Below are 18,186 nucleotides of genomic sequence, written 5' to 3'. Positions count from 1 at the left end.
ATCCCTTGAGGACCTGTGGGTGAATGAGTTGAAACAATACAAATAAAATGTCATGGGCTCCAGCTTCTGCAATCTTTATGACAAAAAGATGTCCAAAAAAAACACCCTGTGTGGGGGCTTCATCAAACCTCAGACTCCACTTTCCTGTCCCTTATGACAATGGTAGCTTCATGACAAGAGATCTTACAAAATTGTGACTTTCCTCCTGGTTTTTTTGTTTGTTTGTTTGTTTTTTCTTTGTTCATTTGTTGTTGAAATTTCTCTCCCAGGATTGGCAGACACAAACGCCAGAAAGTCTCTTTTAAAGAGGATGTTTTCAGGAGAGTAGCAGGACTGACAATAAAATAGCGACCCGTATGACCTCTGCGTGGTCAGGTCTGCAGCTAAAGCTCAAGAGTGGGGGAAGGCTCCCTGTTTGTCTCCAAACTTGAGCCTGTTCCTTGTAAGAGTCATCCACATCACAACAGAAGGCTTCAAGGGGCTTAGGGTTAACGTTAAGGAGCGGGAATATGTAGCTAAAGTCTAGCAATGGATCCCAGATCCCTCTCCCCACACCAATGGCTGTACACAGAAATGGGGATGAAGCAGGAATTGTTTTTGCATCTCGGTTTCACCATGATGTCCCAGGCAGAAGGAAGCAGAGTTCTTTTGTTGGCTGTAGGGAACTGAGATCTCAATGCTTGGGTCTTCATTCTAAAAGCTTCTGTGCGTTTTTGGGTATTTGTTTGTTTATTTGCTTTTTTTTTTTTGACTCCTCCTTATCTTTCTGGCAGCGCTGGAGAGTGGGATTTTTATGGCACCATATGACAGTTCTCCTTCCCTCTGTCCCCCTCCTCCCACTGACTCAGGGAGCCCTGGGTACTGAGGAAGCTAGGAGGCAGCCCCAGGCCTGTCCAAGAGCCACTGTGGCTCCAACCTCCCATAGCACAAAGCGCAAAAGAAGAAAAGGAGACTCTGGAAAGGGCGCTGAGGAGAGGGGAGGATAACAGCCACTTCCCTGGCAGGGGGGGACTGTCAGCAGCACAGCTGTTCTTTTTGGAAATGTCAGAGAGGAAGAAGAAAGTGTCGAGGGAGTTGTCACCAGCAGACAGCACAATAGGTGTCTCCAAAATAGTGCTTCGCACAGTCATAGTCCTTTCTTGAAAACACTTACCAGGAAGCCTGGGTCTGACTAACTTTACAAATAATGAACTCCATTTGAGAAACAGACACGTAAATCACAAAATCACTTAGGATCCAATTTCTCTCTGATGAATGAGAGCACAGGCGTGGGTTTGTGCAATCTGCAGCACAACCAGCAAAATGATGTCCCTGGGCTCTTCAGCACCTTCATGGTGCAAAATGTGACCTCAGACTTCTTGAAATCTACCCAGTGAATGCCCATGTAGTGAGCCATGGCAGCTTCTTCTTTCAAGAAAATGTCATATTCTCACTGATCCTGAACCTGCACGAGACACAGCTGGCCAAGTGAACCACCTTTCAGCGACTTGGGTTCTTTTATTAAGGATGCAGACAGGAAAGTCTGCCTACTAATCAGGAGACCTCTTTTCCCCTCTTAAGTTTATCAGAGCATTGTTGATTAAATTATACTTTAAACATGCTAATTAACAGAGAACAAGTTATCAAAGGAAAAATCAATAGATCTGTTCGTCCCCCAGTAGCAAAATGATCTCTTGACTCTCTTCCTGTGCTACTTATGACCATAAGCATGAATCTCTGTGCCTCAATGTGTCTGATTCTTTGTGGGTTGTAGAATGGGCAGACCTGAAAACAAGCCATAATTGTGCTGATACCATGATTGTACACAACTGCTGTCTAGTGTGAAGATAAGAGCCCTGGATGCAGAGCCTGCAGTTACAGGGTGTGCAGGGACATATGGAAACGAAGATCTAAAATGGGCACTGAGAGGTCCAACAGTTTCTACTTGCTGTCTAGAAAATGGGGGCAGGGAAGAAAGGACAGAGGTTCTTCTGAAGAAATGCTCTAATCACTCAAGGAAGTTGATCAATAATGAAGCCCATAAGTTGAAGCTGATCCATAAAAAAGCGACTGTGCTGCTCTTACTCTAGGGCAGCTTCTCTGGTGAATGCTCTTATTTCAAAAGAGGGATGTCTCCAGGGAAGCTATTCTGGGATGTGTGTTTCTACACATATAATTTACATAGTGTGGCTAAGGTATTGTTCCACAACCACTACTGCAATCATGTATTTCCCTCCTGCAGACAACCCCTTAGTAAGCAGCACCATCTCTGGAGGCTGATGTGGTTGACCTTCGTGGAACCACTTATGTTCAGTTTTGGAAGGTCTCCTTAAAGCCCATATCAAAGTACTCAGCAAACCTTCCTGCAGGATGCTGTGACATCTTTAAGTATCTTTTAAGGAAATAGGAAAATAATTAGCTGTGAGGCTGTTGTTTTGTTTACAGTCACTAAATTGTTAGGTATTTCTTTCCCTGTTTTCCTCCTCCTCCTTTTCCCTGCATATTGCACCCTTATAAACACACAGTGCTGAGTGCTGAGAACCTGGCTTTGCGCTTCCAGGCACAGCCTGTGTTTCACAGACATTTAAGGAGCTCTTCAGCCTTCAGATGGTACAACCTGCTGACGATCAGTAAACCACCAAATACTGGTCCGAGTCACTGCAAACAATACTAAAACAAAGAGTAATGTCTCAATTGCTTGTATACACAAATGCAGTACTGATTTTGTTTAGTCTGTCTGGGTCAAAATTATTTTTTTATCCTTGATGTTCATGTCTGTGTGGGGGTGGTTATTTTGCAACCAGAGCAAATTTGATTATTGTAGCTGTAAGATTATTCTGTGTTACAAAGCTGGTCAGTTTGGCTAGATTAGCCATCTGCATTGACAGGCTGCTGGGGTAATATCTGCATGAAGTGAATACAATTCAGTTTATACATGTCTGGGTGCCAACAAGTCCGATGCCCCCAGCATGCAGCCGTCCGCCAGCAATGTAGATGTCCAGCTGGAGATCCTGGCTGTGGGTGATAGCTTGGGTCACCTTGAGTCATGACGCAGGTAGTGTGTTGCTGTGAAAACGAGCAGGCAATGAGGCACAGCACGAGTGCGCTGCTGGAGTTCAGGCTGCCAGCTCCCTTCTCCAGGACCAGGGTCACCTCAGTTGGAAGAAGGCAGGCTGTAATTATCCCCCTTCAGAGCCGATAATGAACTGACATCATTTCCTATGCCACCTTGGTTTCCCTTCAGGGGGGCCGTCATCATAGCTAACAAGACCCAAGTCTCCTCGACCTGTGACGTTCACAAAATCACAGCCTGCGCTGAAACGGCCCCGGGCTCAGAGGCTGGCTGAGTCACAACCTGTCACAGAGCACTCACAGCTTGCATCCACTTCAAGGCAGCCTCTCGCATCACAGCCCAGACCCTTCTAGTAGGGGCAGCAAGGTCAAGCCGGTTGTGCCCTCTCTTAGGACAGCAGGGGCAAGGCCACCATCCTGGATTGCCCAGGGGAGTATGACTGCAGCTCGTGCTCAAGGTTCAGCTCTCCAAACCTACTGCTCAGGTGTACCCACGGTGTTCTAGGTGCCCAGCTGCAGCCATCAGGCTTATATTTTAATTTTCAAAGCAAAAATAGTTGATAGGTCTTCAATATTGGAATGCATGTCTGCAGCAGCATAAAGGGAAAAAGGAAAAATCAGCTTTCTAAAGAAAATTTTGTGATTTTAATTCTATTTCCTGTGTTTTAACAGAATGAGTAGGTAAGTTAGCATGTTTTGTAAGGGGACAGCGTGAAATGACAGCCTCTTAACATGAACATTTCTTAAAATAATTGAATAATAATAATAAAAAGAAAAGGAGTGAAAACCTTCTTTGTTATGTAAACCATTCAAAAATAGCCATCTGAGAGAGCAGAAATGACAACAAAAACCCAAAGAAACCTGTGGTATCTGCAAGCTAATGAATATGAAGCAGCAGCAGCCTTATCAACTTGGGCTAAAAGTAACATACTGTATAAAACTGATTTTCTCCTTCTCTTACTTGCCTTGGGCAGGGAAATCCATTTTGTGTTGTTGGCAGTATGGTACCCACTTATGAAGGCACCTTCTGTCATTAAGGGAGTCCAGGGCTGGATCCCTGCTTCTACCATAGTTTACGCATTATCTCCGTTGATTCATCAGTTGCACCCTCATGGTCTAAGAAAAGACAGATTTTTGTGGAGAGGTTCTCAGCCTGTGTTTTTATGCTTCAAGGGTCACTGCTTCAACTTCAGACCAAAAAAAGGCTCTTATGCCTGGGTAGTACTGTCAGTTTTTCCCCAAGATACTGTCAGGACTAACAGAGAACAGTGCCTTTTCTTGTAAACCTCTCCCAGCTTCAACCAAAAAAGCCACAGCAGCCTTTGAAGCAGGATTTCCCCTCCCCAGGCACCTGTTTTCCATTTGGTGATAGCGTCAGGCTCCTTCTTGCTTAATCCACCTCTGTGAATCCATCCTCCTTGCTGCACCTGGGCAGGGTTTCAAGAGGAGGAGCAGACACTAGGCTTACCCAAACACATGTTTTTGTGCTGAAAACGCTCCCAAAAAGTGAGGAGTGAGCTCTCTCAGCCTCCCTTGCCAAGCAGAGGCTAACAGTAGTCCCTGAACAACAGGAGGGAAACTGCATCATCGCATGGCTTCCTCATTAGTGAGTACAGCACTGCCTGTGCATGTGGAGAGAAGACTGAGTGGAACGGGCTTTTTTCAGATTTGGCTAAAGGAATTCAAGTTTTGAGTATTTCTGATACTTCTGTTACGAAGGGTGATCTGAGAACATTTTTTCATAATTTTACAGCACCATATAGTGAGCATTTCCTACCATGTGAGCTTTCAGAGGATTGTAAACAACATTCCAGCCATACTTGTACTGTGGCTGGATATAGACTTTCTGGAGTCTTTAAATGCTTTTACAATGTGTATTTACTGTCATAGAAGGGCAAAGTATTTCACTGAAACATCTCAACATCTCATATTCACCTCAGCGAAACCATAAAGCCACAAGCAGAAGGGACTTTTGCATGCCCATTGGGTTTGGGAATTTTTGTTCTGAAAACTGGCTGCTAACTTCCCTCAGGTCCATCTTCTTCCAGTCCTACTTGCAAAGGGGAGGACTGCGGAGGCAGGGTGAGCAGAAGTCAGGATGATGATTCTGTAGAATGAGATAAGCAAAATGTACTGCTGGCTATTTTATACTCACAGAAACTTCATGTAACGAGATATTCAGTCAACAGTGTGACTTGGGTACTTCTTATGCCACTGTCAAAACCTGTTTTGATTGAAATCCTGGAACCTGAGTTGTGATACAACAGGAAATGCTTTCCTCACCCCTACAAGGACACCGTGTTTTTTTAGGATTTTATGTAAAGTGATTCATGAGTCATGTGCAGTTCACTTCTTACAGGACTGACTCAAAGTCCTTACTGAATATCAGACAGTGAATTTGACAAGAGGGGAAAACTTTTTTAAAAAGGAAAACATTTGTGACATCTTATGACGCATCTTACGATGGCGAAGACATTTGTTCAGCACTCAGATGGGCACCTGACAGGGACCTCTGTGTTCCTTCTACTCCTGAGAAGGCACGTTAAGACCTCCTTTTTCTGACCTTCCCCAAGAGGAAGCAACTTTCAGAGAACAATTTTTACCAAGATGTGTTAGTGATGTAATCTAGATATCCATGCTGACCTAAAAGGAACCTTATGTGATTTTTGGGTCACTGAGATGCAAGTGTCACCACAGCCAGACCTGTGGGTCACCCTTCATGGCATGTTCTGTCAATAAGAAGGCATAAAGACAGCAGTCATTACTTACTGGCTACAACCTTAGTGTTTCTTGTAATTTTAAATTCCAGTGGAGACAACATTAGTAAATCCAAGCCTTGGATAGAAACCACTTTGAAACTGATTGCAGTATTCACCTTTTGTTATTTTACATCTAGAATCTTATCTGCATCGCTGCTTTGTGCCAACAAAAGTCCTGCTTGCTTGTTGAGTCCATGGCATAGCAGATATTGTAATTATATATATATATATGTATGTATGTTAAGTATGTGTAAATGCAAAAGGTCTGTCTGGGAGGCACTTCAGTCTGTATCTGAAAGAATCGAGCTACACTGATTCTGTCGTTCCCATAGTGTCAATCCTATTAAAGAACCAAACTCCCTGGTCCCATTGCGAGCATATTTTTCTCACTGCATCATAAACTTTTTATAGTATAGGTGGGGATAATAGGAGGTGAAGACAATGCAGAGATGCTAAGTTCCGGGAGACTTGTTATACCTGTTGAATATAATCCAGTGATCAAAACACTGAATAAACATGAAAACACATGAATCAACAGAACTGGTGTTTATTCTTGGCATTAATTATATGGGTGTCCATATAGTTTGAAAAACACAATGTAGAGGATTGTATTATGAGCATTGCAGTGCCTTAAGAATCTCTTTGTCTTTACACTTGTCATTTTTAGCTCAGATAACTTGATTTCAGAAGCATTAGCATTTCTTTTGAAACTTTGTACAAATATTCTGATTTCTCCAGGCTCAGTTTTCTAAATCAGGTAGCTATTCGATGATCCTTCTGCATTCTCATTGTGTATCATCTTGATTTCCTACTGTAAAAAGACTTTACTTTATTAGTACAAGGCAAACTCAGTGGTCAGGATCTCCTGCAGAATACCAGTGCTGCTCTTTGAGCAGCCTTCGGTCAGACATGAAGCTGACAGCTGCTGATGGCAAGAGTTATGTTGCTTTCCACATACCCAGCTAACACCCCTTGTGTGAGATTGCTCTCTCATGTGCGCCGTCTGTAGGTAAAAGAAGGTACAGGTATTGGTAGGCAATTAAGTTTTCCATAAACATATCTCTTGGGATTGTTTTGAGTTCATATTTTGTCACTTCCTTTTGATGCAATGTTCCATTTTACCCTTCTTTAAGAGTAACGGAAGGCTGAGGTTTCTGAAGAGTTTTGCATAGAGAACAGTGCAATTCTGCAAGGTGATGAAAGCACCTGATAAAGTTTTAATCGAGCTCCTCCAGCTTTGCTGAAGTCGAGGATTTCTAGGAACTTTAGGATTTTCATATACCCCTTGAACAGGATTAATGATGTGTTGTAAGCTGTTGAATGCTAAAAGCACTAGAAGCCATTGGCAAGGTTTCCAGGTTCTCACTGTTAAAAAAAATAATAATAATAATAATAAAAAATGCTGTTTCCGTTATGCTGTGTCTTATTTTCCTTTTCATTTTGCTCTGAGTGTCCCACCCATGTACTCATAGGTTCCTTACTGTGCTGGTACCAGAGCACCTGCAAGGAGCTATAGGTTGTGTGCCACTCCTCTGTTTCCCTGGTTTGTATCAACTGGTGTAAGCAGCATGCATAAAATATGTTTAATATTGTTGGATTACTCTTGGAGAACTTCAGTATTTAATTGAGGAAGTTCATTGTAAATAAATACTGCAGTTGTTTTGCATCACATAAGACCACTGCGGTTCTGTGCTGCTGGCCAGAATCTTCCGTGACCAAAAAATGTTTCTTTATGGTAATCTAGCAGCAAATAATAACTAATAGGCTGACTGCTGTCTTTCACAATGGTTAATTCCTCATTTTTTATTGTTCATGGTCTACTTCTGTTCTACCTTTAAAAGCAGTACAGGAGCTATAGCAGTGCCTGGGCTGTATACCAAGCAGGCTGCTGATGCTCTTGTGTGCTCATAGAGCACTCCTGGCTCGGGCATGGGTGGGGAAAGGGCAACAGAAGGCTAAGGCCCAAATTAAATTGTAAGTATTAGCTTCTCCAAAGTAGCAGTTGTGTTAGGCAAGACGCACAAGCTGCACTAATCCCTGTAAGAAGCCAGCATTTCCAGCCCATGTGCTGACTTGCCCATCTAAGCTGTCGCTAGCAGTTTACAGCTCCACTTCCCGATGTGTAACACGGCTGCAATTTACTGAAATGGCTTAAGACTAGAATTTGAAACGGCGCTTGAGTCTTGAAGAGAAATCAGGATGGTTGTAGTTTCAAAATCATCAGTGACAGAGTAATGGTCTGGGAGAGGTGTCAGGGGAGGGAGAGAACATAATCCGGACCAGTGATTTGTACACAGCCCCAACAACAACAGGGATCATTGCATAACTATCCCAGCCATGATTTTTGCCCACAACTGCAGGCAACTTGTCTTGTTTACCTATTCTTTCCAATTCCCTGTTCCCATGACAGGGGTTCCTACATATTTCATAATAGAAGCTAATGCTGGTGGTTGAAATGCAATTTTTGGCTTTTTAAAGAAAAGGAGGGGGGGTGAAATAAGCTTAAACATGACCACATGTTACATGACACTTTGGTAGCATGTACACGAAATTCAATCTTTACAATTCATTTAAGAATAAAAATGTGTTCCAAGTTCTTTCAGCTGCCCTGAAAACTAGTAGGAAATCTGGAGGCCCTTCCCTCAGCGTAAACAGTCCCATTTAAAATGGGAAGCTGGTTCCTGCTGCAGAGAGCAGAGCACTTGTTTAATTTGTGTCTGGCTTTGGCTGTCTGTTCCCTGTGTAGCTTTGGGAACTGTGGGAATTGAACTCTCATCTCTTCTTCCATTCTTCATCAATGCAAGATGTTTTAAGGGGACTGTACCAAAACCTCTAGCCTTCCTGGCTCCTCGTCTTCAGCAACCATAGGAACGGGAGCACATCCTTGTAGCTGATGACAAACATAGGCATTATAAACAACGCTCAGTATGTGTTTTCTTCATGCTCTCAGAAAAGCTTTTTATTAATCTATGGGAACTATAGGTAAAGAGTCATTTTTCTCGTGGTACACCCAGGCTCATACAGAGTAGCTGACATGGAAGAGTAAATATACAGCAATGCCTGCGCACGTTCCTTATATAATATACAAATATATTTTGTTTGACAGCATCATAGTGCAAGAGCATTGTGAAAATGACAGCCCTTCCCTGGGGTCAGATCTTTATGGATAGGACACAGCACAACATTAGGCTTCACTAGTAAGGTAGTGGCAGAGTTTGTTGAATTATGATGGCTCCATTAAAACAAAAAGCAGCAAAAAACACTAGGAAACTGTAACAGGAATACGCGATGTTAAACTGAAATAATAGATATTTTAAAGGTTTTTCCTTTCTTGTGGGAAAGTAGTTAAGCTAAATAGCTTTAGCTTAAAGAAATAAATGTTATGAGAATCTTTATAAATATTTATAGAGTAGTAATGCAGAAATATAGAACCACTAAATCTGCTATGTGTTTATACTATAGCAAAGGTCTCTGGCTGACAATAGAGAGGGAATAATATGAGAACATCTCTCTGACAGCCAGACAGAGAAGCCATTTGCCTCATATGAGCTTCTATCATGGTTACCACCATGCTGACATGGAGAATAGCTGTGTTTATGGAAGCAGAGGATTGAATAGCTCATCCTCAACCTGCTGGAGGCTATGGGGATCTAGTCACTAATACATGCCTCCTTCCCAGCCAGCCCTGATTGCCCTGCAAGTGCCCCAGGTGTCAGGAATTGGTCCATGAAAGGCTTTTGTTTATATGGTCATTGGCATGTTGAAGTGAAAGAGCAATAGTAATCAGGACAATTTCTCGTTTAAGTTAGGTGGAAAATGAGCATTTTTTCCCAAACAAATGGCAAACCTATGGCACTGCAGTACAGGAGGCCATCAGAGAGCACAACCAAGTGCACAAGTGCCAGGGCAGAGCTCATAGCACTGCAGTGGTGAGCATCTGGAAATGTTGCTGGCATTATTATGCAATTCAGGTGCAGCTGCAGGAAACAGTCTGTATCTAGTTTTGTGTTTAGAAAATTTTTTTGCAGCCTTACTTTCAGTGAGTATTGGTTGGAAATAGTAACCCAGGAGTTTAAGCATGATTTTTTAGACTGCTCTTCCTCTTCTTTATAACTATTGAGGAAGGTTTAGTGTTGGCAGGACCATCCTGGACATAGCTGGTGGTCACAGTAGCCCAAGGAATGCTCCTGACATGAAAAAATCCTTTATAAAAAGTGGAAAAGGCAGCAAAATTAAATCCATTAAAATAAAATTAATGTACTTATTTACAAAGCTTTTTTCATATGCAGAGTTCACACAGTGGTTAATCTCTGCAAGAATGCAGAAATACCAAGGAAAAAGGGTTGTTTCACCACACTGTACTGCTAATCCCTTATTTCTAAGAGTGATTTTTATATATAGAAATAAGAGGAATTTGGTATTCAGGACTGGGATTCACAAGAGACAGATTTCTGAGCAGGGATGATACAGCATCATTGGGTGCAAGGAGCAGCAGGGTTTTAGTCACCTTCCCATTGAAGATGTTGATGGCCTCTTAGGCACTGATTTAGTTGATCTGTAAAGGAGATTGTACATTTGTCTTTTAGCTTAGATCCATGTGTAACTCTGGATTTGGCTGGAGTTTAGGTGCCTCGTTCCTCTTTCATTTTTGGTTCCAGTTCCTGGTGTACTGTTGGCACCAGAAGACTTGCCATGAGCTCTGCCTGCAAACTGACCAAGTCAGCTCCCTCAGTTAGGCTGGAGTTTTAGAAGGTTTTAGAGTTTGGGCATCTGATCTAAAATCCATACAATTGATGTTCAGGTTACATTTGGACTGCAGTCACTGCTGGTACGCGCACTGCACAGCTGGCCCCTGTGGGGCAGGAGCTGCCAGCTCCTCTTTTCCCAGCAAAGGCAGGAGCTTCTGGTGTTGTGAGGTCCCACAAGTGAGGCCATCAGCACCAGGTTATCCAAGATGCTCCTTGTTGGTGGCCCTCAGTGTCCCCATCAGCCCTTCCAGCAGATCGGTGCAGGGTACAGAGCTGTGTGATGCAGTCGGGGCGTGATGCACACTGTTGGTACTTCTGGTCCAGGGTTGTGTCAAACCCAACTTACACAAGGACAAGACTGCTTGCTGCGAGGTCATAGCTGAAACATGCTTGTCTGCCCTAATCAGGGCTTAGCTTCGGATCAGCGATGACAGCCCATTATGCAGTATTTTCTTCTGCTGGGCAATTGCGAGTGCTTTGTATACATTATTCTTAATTGCACTCAGACAATGTGTCTGCCTCTGCTGTGCTAAAACAAAACAGTACCAAAATACGAGCGGGCTGGAAGCGAGGTCAGGAGAGCACAGCGGGAGCTGGGCAGGGAGCGCTACTGCTCGCTTCGCCTGTGCCAGAGCTGGCCCTTCAGCACTGGCTGGCTTCCCAATATGCTCCCCAGAGCCACTGCCTTTCCCTGCCTGGGCAGTCAGGTGTGAGCTGGGGCAGCCTGAGAAGAGACACAGACAGAAAGCAGCACATTTGTAAAATAGAAAATATGTTATAATTACATATGTTTTTTCCCTGTTGTTTTAATTCATTTATACCCCTAGAAGTGAAAAATCAACACAGTTCTCCTTGTTTATGTTTTGCCTTTATGTTTTGCTCCCATGTCAGCCCGGGAAATGGAAATCCTTGTGGTCAGCTTCACTTTCAGGCCCTCCCTGCTCTGCTGTGTGAGTTGGGGACGCTGCAAGGGAAAGGCGTCTTTGTTTTGAAGCCACTGCTTTCATTTGAATTTGCAAATAACGTGGAAATTTTTCTGTTGGCTGTGAGTTTAACTGAAGTTTGTTTTTACAAGCACTAGGACCAAGTTAAAGCAGACATGTGGTTTTGGATCCCTTCGCTCCAGCACTTGGGATGTGCTAGCACTGGAGATGGGATCTCAAACCCCCCCTGCATGCAGAGCAGGGCACGGGCACGGTAACGCTGCTACCTGCCTTGGAGCTGGACAGGTCTGCAGCTTGGGTGAAGGTTCAGCAGCCACCATGGCCTTCCAAGAAAGCTCACATGAGGTTTTGTGGATTTAGGATCAGAAGGGAGCTATTATGCTGAAACTGGTTTGGCCTGGGTTTTATTGGAGGTCATGAACAGAGGATGAGTGGAGTCGTGGCTCCACTCCCCCTGGAATTTGCTGCCGCAGCAGGGGACAACAAGTCCTTCCCCATGCAGAGGACAACCATCGTGCAGCCAAGATTTCATACAGTGTGCTGCTGCTTGAAAAAAGAGGTCATGCAAACAGGAAAATAAATAAATCAATGAAATTCTGAATTTCCCGTGCACACCTAGCAATGCTACTTTAAAGGTATAAGCTGTGCAACACACATTTTTCATGTCTGTTTTTATCTCTTGCTTTTGGGCTTCAATTCGTTTTGATATCATATGGCTGCATGGAATTACTCTCTGTCCAGAGCAACTGAGAAGCAACATAAATCTGCAGTTCACCTTGGCCACCAGACAGCGTTGGGTTCACTTTATGACTGGCCCATGTTAATCAGGTATCCTGCTCAGATTTCCATCCCTCTCTTCCAGCTGTAAATCAGGCAGCCGATTAATAATCATAGTGAGGGAGATAATTAGTACTGGCATGTAGCTGTTTTATGGATCTCTCTTTTCTGGGAGCCAAAGCCAACCATATGGAAAAATGTAGCTGAGACACTATAAATATGATTCCACTTAGACAGTTGTCTCTTTCTGTTTTCTGTTATCACAGCAGTGTCAGCACAGGGAAAACAATGAAAGTGAAGAGATGCTGTTGCAGATTTTATTACAAGTTCGAGGAGTTTTTTCATTCTTCAAGGACACAGTGTTAATCTGAAGAAAGAGGACTTGCATTGTGCTCATTTATGCTGCCACAATTACTTAAGAAATAGATTCAGTGCTCATGCTTGAAGTGCTTAGGTTCTCTTTTAACTATTTCTGACAGAATTAGAAAGATATGATTTGTGCTTTGTGCCGTGATAAGTTGTCTTCTTCAATAAGCCACATCTTAAACTTTGTCAGCCCTCTCTGCATTCAGTCTTCTGCTCCTTGCATTTGGACTGCTGCTGCTAACTGTAGTGTAGTCAGCAGCAGCAAGAAAGGATTTCACAGAAAGTGAAGGCTTCAGCAGCACCATGCAGATGGACACCAGCAGCAGCTGAATCCATGCAGGTGGAAATCTTTGCACAGAGCCCCTTCTGATTTTCAAGCTAATCTTCATGCAACCCAACAACAACATCAAAAGATCTGCCTTTGAGGACCCACTCAGTGGGCTGGTGCCCTAACATAGTCCACTGAAAATTTACTGGCAAAGAAAATAAATGGGGAATAGGAATATCTCTTACTTTATTCTGAATCTTTGCAGGATCTCTGTAAGGCAAAGTCTGTTTCTGAAGAACAGCGAACAATTCACCCCAAAGCCATGTTCCCGTGTTTGTTTTGTTGCGGTAGCTTTTTAGACTGTTTTTTAACTTTGTGTTCTTGTTGAGTGTTCCTGAGACTGGATTACCTAATGTGATCCCACCACAAGTAATCTGACTGAGATTCCCAAAATATTTTACTGGAGAAGTCTAGGTAGGCTGCAGGATGGGGAAGCCTTTGTGGTTCTGCTGCCTATGAAATGAGAGAGCATCTTGCCTGTCGTTTTGGGTGTGGGATACTAGGGGGACATGCAGCTTGATAGAGCTCAAGGAAGTGAGGAAGTCAGCCCTTTTTTTTATGGAAGAAGGAATAGGAAAATGCCTGCTGCAGTGGAGGCAGGAGAGCTCCTCCCTTCCTTTTTGCATTATTCTTGCAGCCTTGTCTTAGAATAGGTGCCCCAAGTGTTTTCTTGTTTGTCTTTTGAAATAGTTGAGAAACCTTCTCTTCCACAAAAGAATATTTTATTTTGAGATGTATCTTTTTGCTTGTGAAAGGGTTTAGAAATAATTTCTGTTTCTGCCATTCCCATCCAAAGCTTAAAGTGGGTATACAATTCATACAGCTGCATCAGTGTGATACAACATGTTTTTGTTTTTGTTTTTTCCTTTTTAAGAAGGAATTTGCCAAAAGTGGTATGAGGTAAGTGTTGGTAAATCATAATTTAGTGCTAAAAAAGTTTTTAATTAAATCCTCTCTTAAAAAGCCAATATTGTAAGAGAAATGAAACCACTGGTCCAAAGCTGACATAGAGAGCTCTGTGACTCGTCCTCATCTCATCTTTCTGTCCCAGGAACCGCTTCCATAAATCATTTCTCTCCCAAGGCCTCTGCTCAGCATACTACTCTTTTTTCTGACACTTAACCCACTAGCGCTGTGTACTGTATGTATTATGCATTGCCTTTTGTGCATGCCATATATTACGAAGAGCTTTCAGTCCCCAAGGGTTTCTGCAGCTATTTCGGTGAGTTCATCCTGCGGGGCACTTTATGAAAGTCATCAGTTCGCTTTTGCTAGGAAGAAAGGGATAATTGTAACAGCAAGTAGGCCAAGCTCATTAGATCATGATTAAAAGGCTGATTCTTTTTTAATGCGGTGAATGAGGTTCTAGTGGATGGGCACAGGGTAGAAGTGGCACTGGAGATAAGTCACAGGTGCTGTCTCCTTGGGCCACTTTGTCTCTTCGGTATTTTATAGCTTTAATTAAGTACTGAACCATGCAGAGCACAATGACCTTTAATTTTCTTGAGATGACTTTCCTTAGGAAGTCTTAATAAAGAAATGCAACATGTAGTCTCATGCCTGCCATCTGGGATGATCCCAGAACAGACAGGTGGGGTCACAAGTCACCTGTTTCTGGGAGCACGGGCATCTCTCCACCAGAAATGGAGGATTTTGTCACTGCCAAGTCAGGATGTAGGAGCTGGACTTTAATCTTGAATTATTTTACAGCTGGCCTTGAGCTCCTCACACCAGGAAAATTGGAGGGTGGATGAAGGAGCGTGGCACTGGGCTCCTGGTGCTACTGCTCACGTAGGCTGGCCAAGGAACAGGCCGGGGCCAGTTGCCTTTTATTTCACCAGCAGAAATAAAGAAGCTGTCAGGCCTCACCCAGCTCTCTTTCATTAACCAGAGGCAAGGGAGAAATTACAGGCTGTAGCCCTGGTGTAACAAGCCACTTGCTATCCCTGTCCTTTTGTCCCCACAGTAACTAATTATACACGGGCCTACAGGCAAGGCTGCAGTTCTCTTTCTTCCCTTGGCCAGCAGTAGACTTTCAATGTAAATCCAGCTAATTTAAGGGCAGTTTCTCTCCTTTTTCATTGCATAACGTGACAGGACAGGCACATTTCTCTGCTGGTCAGCGCCCATATTTTCTCATCCCCTGTGCCATTCGCAGTTAGCACTTCGAGTGACCCTGCTACCTGCAGTAAGCAGGCAACATTAATTGCAATTTGTTCTTACTTTTTCCTTCCTCTCCCTTCTCCCCAGGTGCAAAGGGGCATCCCACTACGGCCTTACCAAGGAGCGGAAGAGGCGCTCCCAGGACTGCTCCCCGGACCATGGCTCCAGCCTCACGGTCGCCGCCCTGGGCCCCGAGCTCTCGGCAGCCGCGGCCATCGCCTTAATGACAGACGAGCCAGGGCTGGTGAACCCAGCCTTCAGCCCCACCTCGGAGGACAGCCAGTCGGGCAGCAGCCCCGGAGACCTGCACCGCAGCAACCGTAGCAGGAGTAAGAATGCAGGGCAAGGGTTTTGGGGCCTGGTGGCCTCTCCCAGCACTTGTTTTCTGTGAAACATATGTGGTTGAAAGGCTTAAAAAATAAGAAAGAGAAGAAAAAGTGACAGTGAACGCTTTAATTTCACATGGCTTGTCAAAATGTGCATTCAGTGACCCAGTATATTTGAGGTGAAAAACAAATTTTCTTGCCCAGGGGCAGCATCAATCTGAAGACTTACTGCATGCAGGCAAAGTGCAAGTCTTAAAAAAAAAAAAAAAAAAAAGATTATTGAGACAAGTTGGCTTGGTTGGAAGAGAAATGGCGTGTGTGATATATCAGGGACACAATGCAACTGTGTAATGGCTTCACCAAAACACAGTGGCCCAAGTAACCCCCATAGACCATGTGATGGGCACCTACCCAAAAACCTGTTGGGAAACATGTTTGGCAATTGCCAAGTATTTTCAGGAGAACAAACCTTAAGAGAAGCAGCTGAGAGCCTGGGGAGTGTTTGCCAGCCTCCCAGAGCAGGGCATTTCAGAGGTCCTGCTGAAATATCCACTGTCAGGGACATGATGCACCAAGAGATCTTGCCTTAATTCTTTACCATTAATTCTATGTCAAAGCACATGGCTCTGATGAGACCCGACTGAAGGTTGATTTGGAAGCATTAACAGTGAAATCAAATCTTGTATTTGAGGTCTCTGGAGCCAAAGTTATGTTGCACTAACCTTGTGTTGCACCAGCTCTGTGCTGGGATGAAGGATGGTGAAAGTTTAGAAGAGCAGCACTATCCCCTTGTGCACATAGAGTGAGAGAGAGAGATGGAAAGGGAAGGAGCGCGAACACCAGGATGAAATTAAATCCCACCAGTTTTATTGAGTTTAGAGGCCACAGTCTGGTTTGAGGGAATGTTGTGTTATTAGATTACAATGTTTGGCAACATGCAGAGCTCAAAGAGACAGAACAGTAACAGCCATGAAGATATCTTCAGCAGGATGGAAAGGAAAGCGAAATGTTTTGAAACAGTTATGACTTTTCTTTTTTAGTCTTGTCTTACCCAAGTTAGATGTGCCTTGGTCCCACCTGATGATCTTTGAGTTTTTGACATCAAACTACTGGCTATTTTTGACAGCTTTGGAGGCACTGCAGGGTTTTGAGGCAGTAGTGGGTTTTTATTCAAGAACAGTTTTCAACAATGACTTCCAGATTTTTTATTTTATTTTATTTTTGTCAAACTTATGCTTGGAAAGGGCAGTGTTTTTTCCTTTTTATATGCATTTTTCACTGGATTGCTATCAATTCTGTTTTGGCTGAGGATTATTGTCTCTCAGGCTGCCACACACACTTTCAGATACAGGTTTATGTGTAATTGTACCTAGATTCAGGTGGATGCAATCTTGGAGAATCAGCTGGAGTCAGATGAAACACTGAAGTGCAAGAAGCCTTGTAATTGCTATTGTGCCCTGTCATATGCCAATGGTGCAGAGATGATGTGGTTCTTGCATGGTGCTGCTGAAATGTATTGATTCATTTTTCCTGCTGTTGCAGCCCGTCACTTCGAACGCTCCACTATAAGAAGCAGATCTTTTAAAAAAATAAACAAGGCATTCAGTGTTCTTCGAAGGACTAAAAGTGGAAGTGCGGTTTCCAACCAAGCTGACCGAGAAAGGGAGGCTGTTGGGAACTCTGTTCCTGGAGAGGAAGGTAATGCTTTGTTCTCCTTGTGTTATCACTTAAAATGGGGCAGGGGACCCTGTGCATGTGGGAACTGGCTGACTGTGATTGACATGCCTTTCATGTGGTGAGGTGCAAATGATTAAAAAAAAAAAAAAAAAGGCAGAAAACCCAACCTTTTCTGTATTTTCTTCCTTTTAAAAATCTGTTAGTGAATGGCAGGGAAGAAGAAAGCTGGAGCTGGGGGACCTCATGTAGGGCTATGGTGGTAACTACCCGCATGCTACAGCCAACCCAGTACCCAAGGCATGGGACCCATGCGTCTGTGTCCTATTACTGGAGCTGTTGTTGATTTGCTCTATTATTTTGTTTAAGAGACTTTGCCAGCATGTGTCTGTTTTCCCCGTAAAGCAAATGGATCACAGTGATCACACAGTATGGGAATCTCAGGTGTTTCTGCTAACCTTTATGAAGCATGGGAGATTCCCAGTGGAAGGACAATAGGAAAATGTAAAGCACTGTAATTATTCCTGGACTTCTGTAGGATCCTCAGTGGACAATTTGTATTGCCTCAGTCAGGCAGGTGATGAAGTAAGAATGTTCTGCTCTTAGATAGTGGAAGAGGCAAGTTTCTCTGACATATGTCAAGGATGAGGGGTCTGGCAGGCAGTAACACGTAGTATTTGGTGTTCTCGAATCAATAAGCAAACATTACTAATTGCTTTGGACCATAATTATGAAGCCAACATTAGCATTCATACACCAAGAGGAAGTGATGATAGAGCAGGAATCGTCATCTTAATCAAGGTCTTGACTGAGTTCATTATTCCTTTGCTTGATGCCTCGGCACCTTACCTCTCTCCCCAGATAAAACGTCCAGGGTAAAGGCTCTAAGAAGGCAGCAGATCCAACTTCCCTTTACTCTATATTTCATGCTGTCAATGAAACGCACAGAAAATAAGGAGAAAATGCTGCCAAATGCTGCTTTGGGGCATGGAAATTGTATGACCACCTTCTACCTCAGCTTATAGTTGACTTTGCTAATAGTTCCACTGA

At 43.5% G+C, this 18,186-nt stretch overlaps 1 protein-coding gene and 1 long non-coding RNA gene across 6 annotated transcripts in view; one reads left to right on the top strand and one right to left on the bottom strand.

Annotated features, from left to right (window-relative positions):
• The window catches only part of LNX1 (ligand of numb-protein X 1), a 120,141-nt gene that overhangs the window by 71,466 nt on the left and 30,489 nt on the right, over positions 1-18,186 (top strand). For 4 of the 5 annotated variants that reach the window (XM_084517663.1, XM_084517664.1, XM_084517662.1 and 1 more), the window contains 2 exons: positions 15,224-15,465; positions 17,005-17,160. In XM_084517663.1, coding sequence (XP_084373789.1) covers positions 15,224-15,465; positions 17,005-17,160 — 398 coding nt within the window. Of the gene's footprint in view, positions 1-4,545; positions 4,658-15,223; positions 15,466-17,004; positions 17,161-18,186 lie in introns of those variants that run through there. The other variant, XM_084517666.1, reaches the window with a different exon arrangement.
• On the bottom strand, positions 1,648-4,500 carry LOC311436000. The gene is made up of 3 exons (XR_014692529.1): positions 4,403-4,500; positions 4,017-4,167; positions 1,648-3,638 (listed from the first exon to the last, which is right to left on the bottom strand). It is a non-coding gene; the product is annotated as an uncharacterized lncRNA (long non-coding RNA).

The sequence above is a fragment of the Aythya ferina genome, assembly GCF_964211825.1.
Source record: "Aythya ferina genome assembly, chromosome: 4".
In the NCBI taxonomy this organism is placed as follows: domain Eukaryota; kingdom Metazoa; phylum Chordata; class Aves; order Anseriformes; family Anatidae; genus Aythya; species Aythya ferina.
This window is presented reverse-complemented; position numbering and strand designations above follow the sequence as displayed.